At 47.3% G+C, this 13,650-nt stretch overlaps 1 protein-coding gene across 2 annotated transcripts in view; it reads right to left on the reverse strand.

Annotated features, from left to right (window-relative positions):
- Positions 1-13,650, reverse strand: part of DIS3L2 (DIS3 like 3'-5' exoribonuclease 2) — a 450,189-nt gene that overhangs the window by 124,424 nt on the left and 312,115 nt on the right. For both annotated transcript variants that reach the window (XM_029065889.2, XM_029065897.2), the window contains exon 13: positions 4,222-4,455. In XM_029065889.2, the coding sequence (XP_028921722.1) occupies positions 4,222-4,455 (234 nt within the window). The remainder of the gene's footprint in view (positions 1-4,221; positions 4,456-13,650) is intronic.

The raw sequence follows: 13,650 nt of genomic DNA on the forward strand, positions 1-13,650 counted from the left end.
TAATAGTAATAATGGCATTTGTTAAGCACTTACTATGTGCCAAGCATGTGGAGCTCACAGTCTTAATCCCCATTTTCCAGACAAGGTAAATGATGCCCAGAGAAGTTAAGTGACTTGCCCAAAGTCACACAGCTAACAAGTAACGGAGCCAGGATTAGAACCCATGACCTCTGACTCCCAAGCCCGGGCTCTTTCCACTGAGCCACCCTGCATCGCTATTATTATTATTTGGGATTGCTCTGTGACAGAATGGTCCACCTCAAGCTTCTTCCCAAAGGTCCACTGCTCTGCCCCTTTTACTAAGGCGGGGCATCCAAACTCTGGTATGGGGGTGCCGGTGAAATGTGGCCTGCCAACCATTAGGATTGGCACCTCATGACTCCCAGCCAGTGGCAAATCTGCACAATGTGGGATCAAACTGGGCCCCGAAACCAGTTCTGGGGAGCAAGTGATTTTAAGGACAGAGTTTCCGCACTGATAATCGATGCCACTCTTTTACTTCTGTCTCTCCACCCTAACTGATGTCCTGACAATGCTTGTGTTTTTATGGTATTTGTTAGTGCTTACTATGTGCCAGGCACTGTGCTAAGTGCTGGGATAGATACAAGCTAATCAGGTGGACACAGTCCATGCCTCACATTATTACTGTGGTATTTGTTAAGGTGCATAGTCTGTGACAAACACTGTTTTAAGCACTGGGGTAGTTACAAGGTAATCAGGTTGCACACTATCCCTATCCCACATGGGGTTCACAGTCTTAATCCCCATTTCACAGATGAGGGAACTGAGGCACACAGAAGTAGAGTGACTCGTCCAAGGTTACACAGCAGACAGTGGTGGAACTGGGGTTAGAACCCAAGTTCTTCTAACTTTCAGGCCTATGCTCTATCCACTAGGCCACACTACTTCTCTGATGCCGTGTACTGATACGACCCACTCTCGACGAGCATTTGTTTCATCTGGGCAGGCAGAAGCTGAATTCCTGTGAAGAACAAAAGGTCCATGTAGATGCTGTCGAATAAGGGCCGGGGTGTAGTGGACTAACAGGAGCAGCAGAGCCTAGTGCAACACTCATGGCTCACAGTTTAGCTAAAGAGACATTTATTACATTTTTCTATGTTTTCTAAATTATTAAAATTAGTTAACTCGGCCACACTCTTCCCTCAATTTATTCTCCTGCAATTTTCCCTCTCAAGACTTGTGCCCTGTGACCTAGGACAGGACACACACTTGACTAAGTGTACTAAGGGAAGTAGTGTGGCCTAGAGCAAAAAGCACGGGTCTTAATGTCCACCACATATCTGCTGTGTGACCTTGGACAAGTCACTTCCACTTCTCTGTATCTCAGTTCCTTCATCTGCAAAAAACCCCACTTATCTGTACCTCAGTTCCTTCATCTGCAAAAAAAATGGGGATTCAATAACTGTTCTCCTTCCTACTAAGACTGTAAGCCCCATGAGGGAACTGATTATCTTCTATCTACCCCAGTGCTTAGTACAGTGTTTGGCACATAGCAATCGCTTAACGATTACCATTATTATCATCATCATCCTTACTCAGGCTCACTTCACATCCTCCTTGCTGAGCCAGGGCATGTCATTTTGAGCGGTGAGCTGCCATCTACGGCAGTCAAACTTTTGAAAGGCAAAAGATGATTTAACCATGGACGAGACGGTGGGTCCCCTCTCAGGGTCACACCTGGAGAGTTTCCAGTCCTCTACCGGTCTCGGCGATGGGAGGGAGAGTCAAGCAGAGGCCTAACCATTCCGTTCCTACCTTGGGCAGTGGCTGGCGAGTGGCAGGCCATCTGCTACAAGTCAAAACTCCCCTGTGCTGGGCAGCGACGGCATGGGAGAAAGTCAAGGGCGTAGACTCAAGCTTACTGCGTGGAAGGAGGCAGTGGTAAACCGCTTTCCTATTTTTACCAAGAAAACTCTACGGATCCACTACCAGAACGATTGCAGATGGAGGTGGAACGTTCTGGGACAGATGAGTCCATGGCGTTGCTATGGGTGGGAGACAACTCGACGGCATAAGCCAAGACAAGTCGGTGGGTGTGACAGGGCAAGCTATTCAGTAGATGACTAATATTTCAAGTATCATGCATGCAATGGGAGAAAGCAAGCAGCGCTTGCCCCCTCTGTACCTCCAGTGCCGAGTTATCCTTCCCAAACTAAATCCCCTTCTGGGAAAGCGGCTTGGCGTAGTGGATAGAGGATGGGCCTGGGAGTCCGAAGGTCATGAGTCCTAATCCCGGCTCCACCACTTGTCTGCTGTGTGGCCGTGGGCAAGTCACTTCACTTCTCTGGGGCTCAGTTACCCCATCTGTAAAATGGGGATTGAGACTGTGAGCCTCAAGAGGGACAGGGACTGTGTCCAACCCGATTTGCTTGAATCCACCCCAGTTCTTAGTACAGTGTTTGGCGCATAGTAAGTGCTTAACAAATACCACAATTACTATTACTACTATTATGTTAAGGGAGTAAGTATATTCTCAAGCCAACAAACAGTGCGATGCATCTATACGAGCCTCGATTCTCCTCAATCCTTAGAGTTTCTCCGAGTTCCTCCTGCTTTTTGGTTTTCTAGGGATATCCATTTCCTACTCTTAGTGCCTCTTGGATAAGTAAGTGTTCTTTGTTTCCTCTGCTATGGTTTCAAGTCCCTCGATCTGGGGCTAGTGTGAGTCAGCAGGAAGCCACTGAGAGGTGTTGTTGCCTGTAAAGGTGGGTTTGTTCCCCTGCCCAACTATGCCAGCCACAGTTTGCTGCCAAGGATGGAGACAAAGAGGAACCACAGGCAGTTCAACCAGACAGCTGGGACAGAGGAATGAACAATAAGCCACTTTCCCAGGAAAAGCTGGGGCAGCTCTTTTTCTTAAACCAAACCCCAGTGCTCTCTGCCTCAGCTATAGCCCGTGATAAACCGGACCTCCCCTCGAAGACTCGATCTCGCCTATCTCATCACCAACCTCTCACCCATGTCCTGTCTCTGGTCTGGAACACCCTTCCTCTTGATATCCAAGGGACAATTATTCTTCCCACTTCATCAGTGTGGCTTAGTGGATAGTGGCATGGGCCTGGGAGCCAGAGGACCTGGGTTCTAATCCCGGCTCCACCACATGTCTACTGTGTGACCTTGGGCAAGTTACTTGACTTCTTTGTGCCTCAGTTACCTCATCTATAAAATGGGGATTAAGATTGTGAGCCCCATGTGGGACAGGGACTGTGTGCAACCTGATTAACTTGTATCTACCCCAGCGCTTAGAACAGTGCTTGGCTCATAGTAAGTGCTTAAAAAGTACCATTATTATTACTCAAAGCCTCATTGAAGGTATATCTCCTCCAAGAAGCCTTCTTTGACTAAGCCCTCACTTTTTCTTTTCCCACTCCATTCTCTGTCACCCTGACTTGCTCCCTTCATTCACCATCACCACTCCCAGCCCCACAGCACTTACATATAAATCCGTAATTTATTTGTATTAATACCGTACTAGACCGTAATCTCGCTGGGGGCAGGGAATAAGTCTGTTATATTGTTGTGTTGTCCTCTCCCAAATGCTCTGCTCTAAATGTTCAATAAACATGATCGACTGATTGTTTGACTTGGGGACCCAGTTTAGGGCTCTGAAAGGGAAACCCTCCCCATCCACCTCAGCTCTAAGACCCTCATATTCTGGAAGAGGGCCCCCTCCCAGCCCTACAGCATTTATGTAAACATCTGTAATTTATTTATTTATATTAATGCCTGTCTCCCCCTCTAGACTGTACGATCATAGGGAATGTGTCTGCTTATTGTTACAATGTACTCTCCCAAGCACACAGTAATCGCTCAATAAACACGACTGAATGAACTAATTGAAAGTGAGTTTAGACAGCAAACAAAATATCTCTTAATATCTACCCCAGTTTTATCTGGTGTTTTAAAAAATGTCATTCTTTCAAGATCCAAGCTTGAATCTGGTAATTGAAAGATAACCTGACACTATTACAAGGAAGGTATCGGTTAGGGACCCTCGTTCCACCTCCACCCCAAGCGATGCAGCCTCTTTTCAGACGGTTTCCTTGGACGGTGACGTCCAGGTGCCAGGGTAGGATCCAGCAGTCTGGGACCAGGCCGCTGTGGTGGAAGCTGTTTTCCGAGGCTCATTTCCCGCCCCCAGCCAAGCTCCTCCCCACCGCCATCCCCAAGTGCCTGGACTTCAAGGACGAGGTTACCGACCTGGTCCAGGCGAAGTGCTCCGTCGGCAAAGCGTTGCTTGCGCAGCTGCTTGGCGATCCCATGGAGGTTCAAGACCGCCCGGTGGACCTGCTCGATCGAGTGCTCCGGGCACACGGGGGGCAGCTCCTCTGGGCTGAACCGCTTGCCGGGCTCTTCGATCATGCTCTGGGCGTGTTCGTAACTCAGTTTCACGCAGGAGCGGATGATGGTTCGGCCAAACCACTCACTGAGAATCTGCAAAGCAGGAGATGGGACTGAATTCGGGATGAGCGTGTCTCCTATCCATCCGATCCTCTCTGACTCTTCTTCCTTACAACAGCAAACTGAGAAGCTGTGTGGCCTAATGGATAGAGCGCGGGCCTGGGAGTCAGGAAATCCTGGGTTCTAATCTCAGCTTTGCCACTTGTCTGCTGTATGACCTCGGGCAAATTGCTTCACTTTTATGGGCTTCAACTACCTTGTATGTAAAATGGGGATTAAGACTGTGAGCCCCATGTGGGACACAGACTGTGTCCAATCCAATTAGCTTCCATCTACCTCAATGTTTAGAACAGTGCCTGACACACAGTAAGTGCTTAACAAGCTTACGGTCTAGAGGGGTAGAAGGACATTATATAGACAATCAATTGATGGTATTTATTGAGTGCTTACTGGGTTCAAAGCACTGTACTAACACAATATAACAAACACATTGCTTGCCCACAGCGAGTTTACAGAAACTCAGGTTTATCTATTAGAAGAGCATTAAAAGAGAAGAGATGCCCAAGTCTGTGCTCGTTCAATTAGGTCATTAGGTTTCTCCCCAAACCCCTCTAGACAAAAAGCTACACTCTCTGTGTCCCTAAACCACAGGCCACTGACAGTTTCTCTTCACTATTCCACCCAGAGAGGGCCAGTTGTGCCCCACCCCCTCGCCCCTGACCCTCACACTTTATAATAATGATGGTATTTCTTAAGAGCTTACTGTGTGTTCAGCACTGTAATAATAATGTTGGTATTTGTTAAGCGCTTACTATGTGCCGAGCACTGTTCTAAGCGCTGGGGTAGACACAGGGGAATCAGGATGTCCCACGTGGGGCTCACAGTCTTAATCCCCATTTTACAGATGAGGTAACTGAGGCACAGAGAAGTTAAGTGACTTGCCCACAGTCACACAGCTGACAAGTGGCAGAGCTGGGATTCAAACTCATGACCTCTGACTCCAAAGCCCGTGCTCTTTCCACAATGAGCCACGTTGCTTCACTAAGCACTGGGGTGGATACAAGTAAATTCATTCATTCAATGGTATTTATTGAGCGCTTACTGTGTGCAGGGCACTGTACTAGCCGCTTGGAAAGTACAATTCAGCAACAAATAGAGAAAATCCCTGCTCACAATGGGCTCACAATCTAGAAGAGGGGAGTCAGACATCAAAACAAGTAAACAGGCATGAATAACATCAAGATAAATAGAGTTATAGACATATACATATCATTAATAAAATAAATAATTAAATATATGTGTATATATATACATATATATATACACACACAGGTGCTGTGGGGAGGGGAGGGGGGATAGAGCAGAGGGAGGGAGTCGGGGCGATGGGGAAAGGAGGATGAGCAGAGGAAAACGGGGGCTCCGTCTGGGACGGCCTCCTGAAGGAGATGAGCTTTCAGTAGGGCTTTGAAGGGTGGAAGTGTGTTAGTTTGGCAAATTTGATGAGGGAGGGTGTTCCAGGACAGTGGTAGGACATGACCCAGGGGTTGACGGTGGGACAGGTGAGAATGAGGCACAGTGAGAAGGTTAGCGGCACCAGATGAGCGGAGTGTGCAGGCTGGGCTGTAGCAGGAGAGAAGGGAGGTAAGATAGGAGAGGGCCAGGTGATGGAGAGCTTTGAAGTCAACAGTGTGGAGTTTTTGCTTGATATGGAGGTTGACAGGCAACCACTGGAGAATTTTGAGGAGGAGGGTGACCCTCTCCCCCTAAATCGGGTTGGACCCAATCCCTGTCCCGCATGGGGCTCACAGTCTTAATCCCCATTTTACAGATGAGGTAACTGAGGCACAGAGAAGTGAAGTGACTTGCCCAAGGCCACAGAGTAGGAAGGTGGTGGAACTGGGATTAAAGCCCATGACCTTTGAACTCCCAGGCCCATGCTCTATCCACTACGCCATGCCTCTCCCACCTCAGATCTCTGATCGTTTCTCTTTCCCACTCTCTCCTCAACACGTATGACTAATTTTTTACTCACCTTCAGTTATCTCTTTAACTGAAATTTTGCAGGGCTCCTTCCCTCCTCCTTATGTGGAGGCACTGGGTGGGGGGTGGGGGGTGGGGTTCTCCTCCTTCCCTAGCAACCTGGGGTTCTGAACCCTTTCCCCCAAACCAGACCAGGCCATAAGTGCTGTGGGGCTGAGGGAGAGGTGAATAAAGGGTGTGAATCCAAGTGCAAGGGAGAAGCAGAAGGGGTTGGAAGAAGAAGAAATGAAGGCCTAGCTAGGGGAAGGCATCTTGGAGGAGATGTGCCTTCAGTAAGTCTTTGAATGTAGGGAGAGTTATTGTCTGTCGGATATGAAGAGGGAGGGCATTCCAGGCCAGAGGCAGGATGTGGGCGAGAGGTCTGCAGCGAGATAGAGATGGAGGTAAGCAGCGTGGCTCAGTGGAAAGAGCACGGGCTTTGGAGTCAGAGGTCATGGGTTCGAATCCCGGCTCGGCCACTTGTCAGCTGTGTGACTTTGGGCAAGTCACTTAACTTCTCGGTGCCTCAGTTACTTCATCTGTAAAATGGGGATTAAGACTGTGAGCCCCACGTGGGACAACCTGAATGCCCTGTGTCCACCCCAGTGCTTAGAACAGTGCTCGGCACATAGTAAGCGCTTAACAAATACCAACATTATTAGGTACAGTGAGTAGGTTGGCATTAGAGGCACGAAGAGCGCGGGCTGGGTTGTAGTAGGAGAGGAGCAGGTGAGGTAGGAGGGGGCAAGGTGATCGACTGCTTTAAAACCGATGGTGAGGAGTTTCTTTTTGATGCTGAGGTGGATGGGCAAACACCAGAGGTTCTTGAGGAGGAGGGAGATGGGGACTGAACTTTTTTTTTTTGAAAAACCAACTGGGCAGCAGAGCGAAGAATGGACTGGAGTGGAGAGAGGCAGGAGGCAGGGTGGTCAGCAGGGAGGCCGATGCAGTAATCAAGGGGAAACAGGATGAGTGCTTGGATTAACGCAGTAGCAGTCTGGATGGAGAGAAAAGGGTGGATCTTTGCAATGTGGTGACGGTTGAAGAGCCAGGATCTCATGACAGACGGAATATGTGGGTTGAATGAGAGAGATGAGTTGAAGATAACGCGGAGGTGACGGGTTGTGATGCGGGAAGGATGGTGGTGCCTTCTATAGTGATGGGAAAGTCAGGGGGAGGAAAGGGTTTGGGTGGGAAGATAAGGATTTCTACTTCGGACAAGTTACGTTTGAAGTGCTGTCGGGTCATACAAATAGAGATGTCCTGAAGGCAAGTAAATGAACAGCGCTGGAAATCTAGACTTGGGAATCATCTGCATAGAGACGGTAGTTGAAGCCAGGGGAGCCAATGAGTTCTCCAAGGGAGTGGGTGTAGATAGAGATTGGAAGGGGACCCAGAACCGAACCTTGAGGGACTCCCACAGTTAGAGGATGAGAGGCAGAGAAGGACCCCAAGAAATAAACTGAGGCTGAGTGGCCACAGAGATAGGAGAACCAGGAGTAGAGAAGCAGCTCAGTGGAAAGAGCCCGGGATCAGGAGTCAGAGGTCATGGGTTCAAATTCAGGCTCTGCCACTTGTCAGCTGTGTGACTCTGGGCAAGTCACTTCACTTAACTTCTCTGTGCCTCACTTCCTTCATCTGTAAAATGGGGATGAAGACTGTGAGCCTCATATGGGACAACCTGATTACCCTGTATCTACCCCAGCGTTTAGAACAGTGCTCCAGACATAGTAAGTGCTTAACAAATACCAACATTAAGAGAAGCAGCGTGGCTCAGTGGAAAGAGCATGGGCTTTGGAGTCAGGCCTCATGAGTTCGAATCCCAGCTCCACCATTTGTCGGCTGTGTGACTGTGGGCAAGTCACTTAACTTCTCTGTGCTTCAGTTCCCTCATCTGTAAAATGGGGATTAAGACTGTGAGCCCCACGTGGGACAACCTGATTCCCCTATGTCTACCCCAGCGCTTAGAACAGTGCTAGGCACATAGTAAGCGCTTAACAAATACCAACATTATTATTATTATTAGGAGAGGACAAGTGTCAGTAAAGCCAAAGTTGGATAATGTTTCCAGGAGAAGGGGATGGTCAACACTGATGAAGACAGCTGAGAGGTGGAGACCTCTGGATTTGGCAAGAAGGAGATCATCGGTGACCTTTGAGAGCAAATTTAAAGAGACCTTTGAGAACAAACCACTAGTGCAATTTGATGGAGAGATCCTAGAGCAGCACCACGCTACAGGGAAGAAGCTTGGCGTAGTGGAGGCAGCAAGGGGGTGGGAGTCAGAAGGTCATGGGTTCTAATCCCGGCTCCGCCGCTTGTCTGGTATGTGACCTTGGGCAAGTCACTTCACTTCTCTGTGCCTCAGTTACCTCAACTGTAAAATGGGGATTGAGACCTTTAGCTCCATGTGGGACAGGGACTGTGACCAACCTGATTTCCTTGTATACACCACAGAGCTTAGTATAGTGACTGGCACATAGTAAGTGCTTAACAAATACCATAATTATTAGAGCATATCCTTTATTCCCTCCTCCTGTGGGGCCAGCACATGCTTGTTCCTTATAGTGGAATGCTGGGCATCCCATCCACTTTTCTTTGAAAGATTCCTTAGGAATGAAGCTTCCACAACTTTCCCTGGGGCAATGGCACCACAATTTAATGGTTTCTGTGGCCACATAGCTTTCCTCAGTTATTTAATTTGTTACCCTCTTTTTTATGGTATTTGTTAAGCACTTATTATCTGTCAAATACCATTCCAAGCACTGGGGAAGACGTAAGATAATTAGGTCAGACACTGTCCCTGTCCCTGTCCCACATGGGGCTCACAGTCAAAACAGGAGGGAGAACATGTATCACCATTTTACAGTTGAGGGACCTGAGGAACAGAGAAGTTGAATGACTTGCCCAAGGTCACAGAGCAAACAATGAGTATAGCTGGGATTAGAATTCCGGCCCTCTGACTCCCAGGCCCATGCTCTCTTCACTAGGTCATGCTGCTGCTCTTTCCATTTCATTCCAAAATGGTAAAGCAGCGTGGCTCAGTGGAAAGAGCCCAGGCTTAGGAGTCAGAGGTCATGGGTTCTAATCTCGGCTCTGCCGCTTGACAGCTGTGTGACTTCGGGCAAGTCACAACTTCTTTGTGCCTCAGTTCCCTCATCTGTAAAATGTGGATTAAGACTGTGAGCCCCATGTGGGACAACCTGATCACCCTGTATCCCCCCCAGCACTTAGAACAGTGCTTCACACACAATAAGCACTTAACAAATACTATCATTATTATTAAATCCTCCTCCTTAATGAGTGTCTGTATCTGGTACATGTTAGCCCTTCCTTATCCCTGGGCAAACTAAACAGATGTAACTGTTCACCTTCTCCTTTCACTTAGTTCATGCAGTTCCTTCACTTCTGCTATTCTTCCCAAAATCAATTCCCCCAAATTTTCCACTGGGTGAGAATTTTTCCAAGTCTTTATCCTTTCCCTTATCGGCATCCCACTATAGAGGACGAGCCCAATACAGGAGGCCGATATGTACTTCAGATGTGGCCCCACTTGTCTTCTAAACCGAAAATTGTTCAGGATGCTTAATTGTCTGTAATGCAACATAAAATGGTCTCTTCGAGGATGGGGCATTATTACCAATTAGAAAGCTTGGAAATCCACTCTGGTTAAAATTTTCCTACAATACACTGCCAAGTGTCCCGATTTGTGCTCTGCTTCCCTGGACTAGCCACATGGAGCCCTGATGATTTCCAATTAGAGTTTTCAGAGTTCTCCATAGGCCTGATTAGGGTTGGATGACATTTTTATGTCATGTATGGAATGAGGCCTAATTTGAAACTAGAACTCTGGGCCATATTTAGTGTTTGCTGATGTGTTTACATAGTAATTTCCCAAGTAGATGGGACCACTTTTACATTTGATGTGTTCCATCCCATCGAACGTTTCTTCTCAATTCCATCAAAAACTATGGTTGAAGTACTGGACTGAGAGCTTCCTGGCCCTTTAAGTCGGACAGGACAGGGCTGGTTTTTAGATCCAGGATATTTTCCGGTGGCTGGAGGAAGGAGGAGCTGGGAAATGTGTCCTTGGCTGGGTTCCCACTCAAACCCTGTCCTCCGCCTGACTTTTCCCTCACTGTTGACAACACAACCATCTTCACCATCTCAACAAGCCCTCAGCCATGGCATTATCCTTGACTCACCTCTGTCTTTTAATCTACATATTCGGTTGGCCTCCAATCCTGGCAGTTCTATTTTTACAGCATCTTCAGATTCCACCCTTTCCTCTCTACTGTAGTGGTATAACGACTTGTCATATACCCATCTCAACTAATAATAATAATGATGGGATTTGTTAAGCACTTACTATGTGCCAGGCACCGTTCTAAGCACTGGGATAGATACAATGTAATCGAGTTGAACCCAGTCCCTGTCCCACATAGGGCTCACAGTCTTAATCCCCATTTTACAGACAAGGGAACCAAGACACAGAGAAGTTAAGCGACTTGACCGAGGTCACACAGCAGACAAGTGGCGGAGCGGGGATTAGAACCCATGAACTCTGAGTTCCAGGCCCACGCTCTATCCACCTGGCCATGCTGCTTCTCTGCATCAAGCCTCCTCAATGACCTCCCGGCCTTCGGCTTCTCCAGTCCATACTTCACTCTGCTAGCCTAGATCATTTTTCTAAGAAAATGTTCCGTGCTAATCTCCCTACTCCTCCAAAAACCTCCAATGGCTGCCCGCCCATCTCCAATTCACACAGATACTTCTTACTCTTTAAGGCACTCTATTAGTTCTCTCTCTCTTACCTGTTCTCACCTCTCTTCCACTAAAACCCAGCCTGCACAGTTTGCTCCTCTAGCACAAACCTACTCCATTATGCTTCAATCTTGTCTCTCCCAGTCGACTCCTTGCTCCCATCCTTCCGCCTGCCTGGGACGCCCTCCCACTTCACGTCTGACCTCCCCATCCTATCTTCTCTCTCTCTACTGCATCACCCTAAGTACCTAGGTTCTTATCCCACCCACCCCTTTAAATCTTGATAATTTATTGCTGCCTCTATCTGTAATTTGTTTTAATCTCTGTCTCCCCAGTTAGACTGTACATTCCTTGAAGGTAGGGATCATGTTTATTTACTCCCAAGGGCTTAGGTCAGTGCTCTGCACACAGAAAACACTCAGTAAATACCACCGATGGATTGCGTGAAGGCCTGAATCTTCTGCCTTGCCCTCTAGACTATGAGCTCGTTGTGGGCAGGGAATGTGTCTGTTATACTGTACTCTTCCCAGCACTTAGTAGTGTGCTCTACACACAGTAAGTGCTCAATAAATATGACTGTCTGACTCTCATTATATAACTGACTGGGTCTGAAAGCATGATGAAAAAGACCCCTTTCTCTCTCTGCTTCCCCACTCACCACTGCTAGGAGTCTCTGGACCGAACCTTTCTGCCTGCTCCCACCTCATTACAAAGTGGATCCAATCTGAAACCCCGCCAGGCGGCAGATAGAGTAATCTAGAAACTGAGTTCACATCCTCCCCTTAAAGCCCGCAACAGAACACAAAGGAATAAAGATTTTTTTTTTTTAATGGAGAAAAGTTAAGAGCCACAAGGAGATTTATAAACAAAACCCTTCGAAAAGTAGAAAAGCCCATCCTTCCTCTCTCCTTTTCTTAATCACAGGATTTGGTTAACTCCCTCTGTTAAATCAGGCAAGTTTCCTGGATATGATCTAGGATGCCATTGTTTATAGTGTCAGATTAAATACTGTGCCATCAGCAACAGAAAAGTAACTCGCTGGAAAAACCATTATCTGGTTATTGGGGAACAAACCATTCATTCTGCACTAGTCACCTCAAAGCACTTTCCATATGCAAAGAGGACTACTGCTAAAAAAAGCAGAAGTGAAGTAACTAGAAGCTTAGCTGGACCAGGTGATAGGATCGGGAGGGCCCACGTGGTTTAGCACCCCAAGCCACTTGGGGCTCAGGGCCCATGTGACGGCTGCCCAACAGCCAACCTCCCCCGCTTCTGCTTGCCCACTTCTGAAGTCAGGGCCCCACTGAGTGGAGAGATGGGCTTGTGGCCTGGAGAAGTGAGGGACTGCACTGCAAGTACCATTTAACATACTTATTTTTAATATTATTACATTAGACTGTTGAATTTTAACTTGCTTCCAATATTGTTGATATTCTTGCTCAATATGTCTGTCCTTCCCTGAGTCCTTTGAGGGAGTTAGGGAATTTATTTTCCTGTATTTGCTGCCTCACTTATGCTAAATGCATAACTCTTTGCACTGTAAAGGCTCAATGAACGTCAGTGTTAGAGAAGCGGCGTGGACTAGCGGAAAGGCCGTGGATCTGGAAATCGGGAGATCTGGGTTTTAATTCTGGCCCCAACACCTGCCTGCTGTGTAACCTTAGGCAAGTCGCTTAATTTCTCTGAGCTGCAGTTTCCTCATCTGTAAAATACGGATTCCATATTTGTTCTCCCTCTCACTTAGAGAGTCATTTCTGTGTGGGACAGGGACTCTGTCCAACCTGATTATCTTGTCTTTACCCCAGTGATGATGATGATATTTGTTAAGTACTATGTGCAAAGCACTGTTCTAAGCGCTGGGGTAGATACAAAGGAGTGAGGTTGTCCCACGTGGGGCTCACAGTCTTAATCCCCATTTTACAGATGAGGTAACTGAGGCACAGAGAAGTGAAGTGACTTACCCAAGGTCACACAGCTGACAAGTGGCGGAGCCGGGATTAGACCCTATGTTCTCTGACTCCCAAGCCCGTGCTCTTCCACTAAACCACGCTGCTCATCCAATGCTTAGTACAGTGCTTGGCACATAGTTAAGTCTTAACAAATAACACTTAAAAAATGTCCCTCAAATTCACAACGTCAACATTTTTCATTTCACAGACTCGAAGTATTTCCAATCAAGAATAAAGTGAGGGGAAATTAAATAAACTACAAAGCTTTATCTGTAACCCTCATTGGCATCTGTCCTGCTGTTGGACCATAGGGGCATGGGAATGGAGGCATGGATAGGGTGAGGGACATAAGCCATTTCCAGTTTGAAACAAAAAACAAAACAAAAAGCAGCAAGTAAATCCTGCTGAGATTTGATTATGGACAATACAAAAAATAGTGAATCACTAAATTATAAGAACAGAAGAAACAATGGGAGATTATCTAGTTCCCCCACTTCAA

This window comes from Ornithorhynchus anatinus, chromosome 1 (assembly GCF_004115215.2).
Source record: "Ornithorhynchus anatinus isolate Pmale09 chromosome 1, mOrnAna1.pri.v4, whole genome shotgun sequence".
Lineage (NCBI taxonomy): Eukaryota > Metazoa > Chordata > Mammalia > Monotremata > Ornithorhynchidae > Ornithorhynchus > Ornithorhynchus anatinus.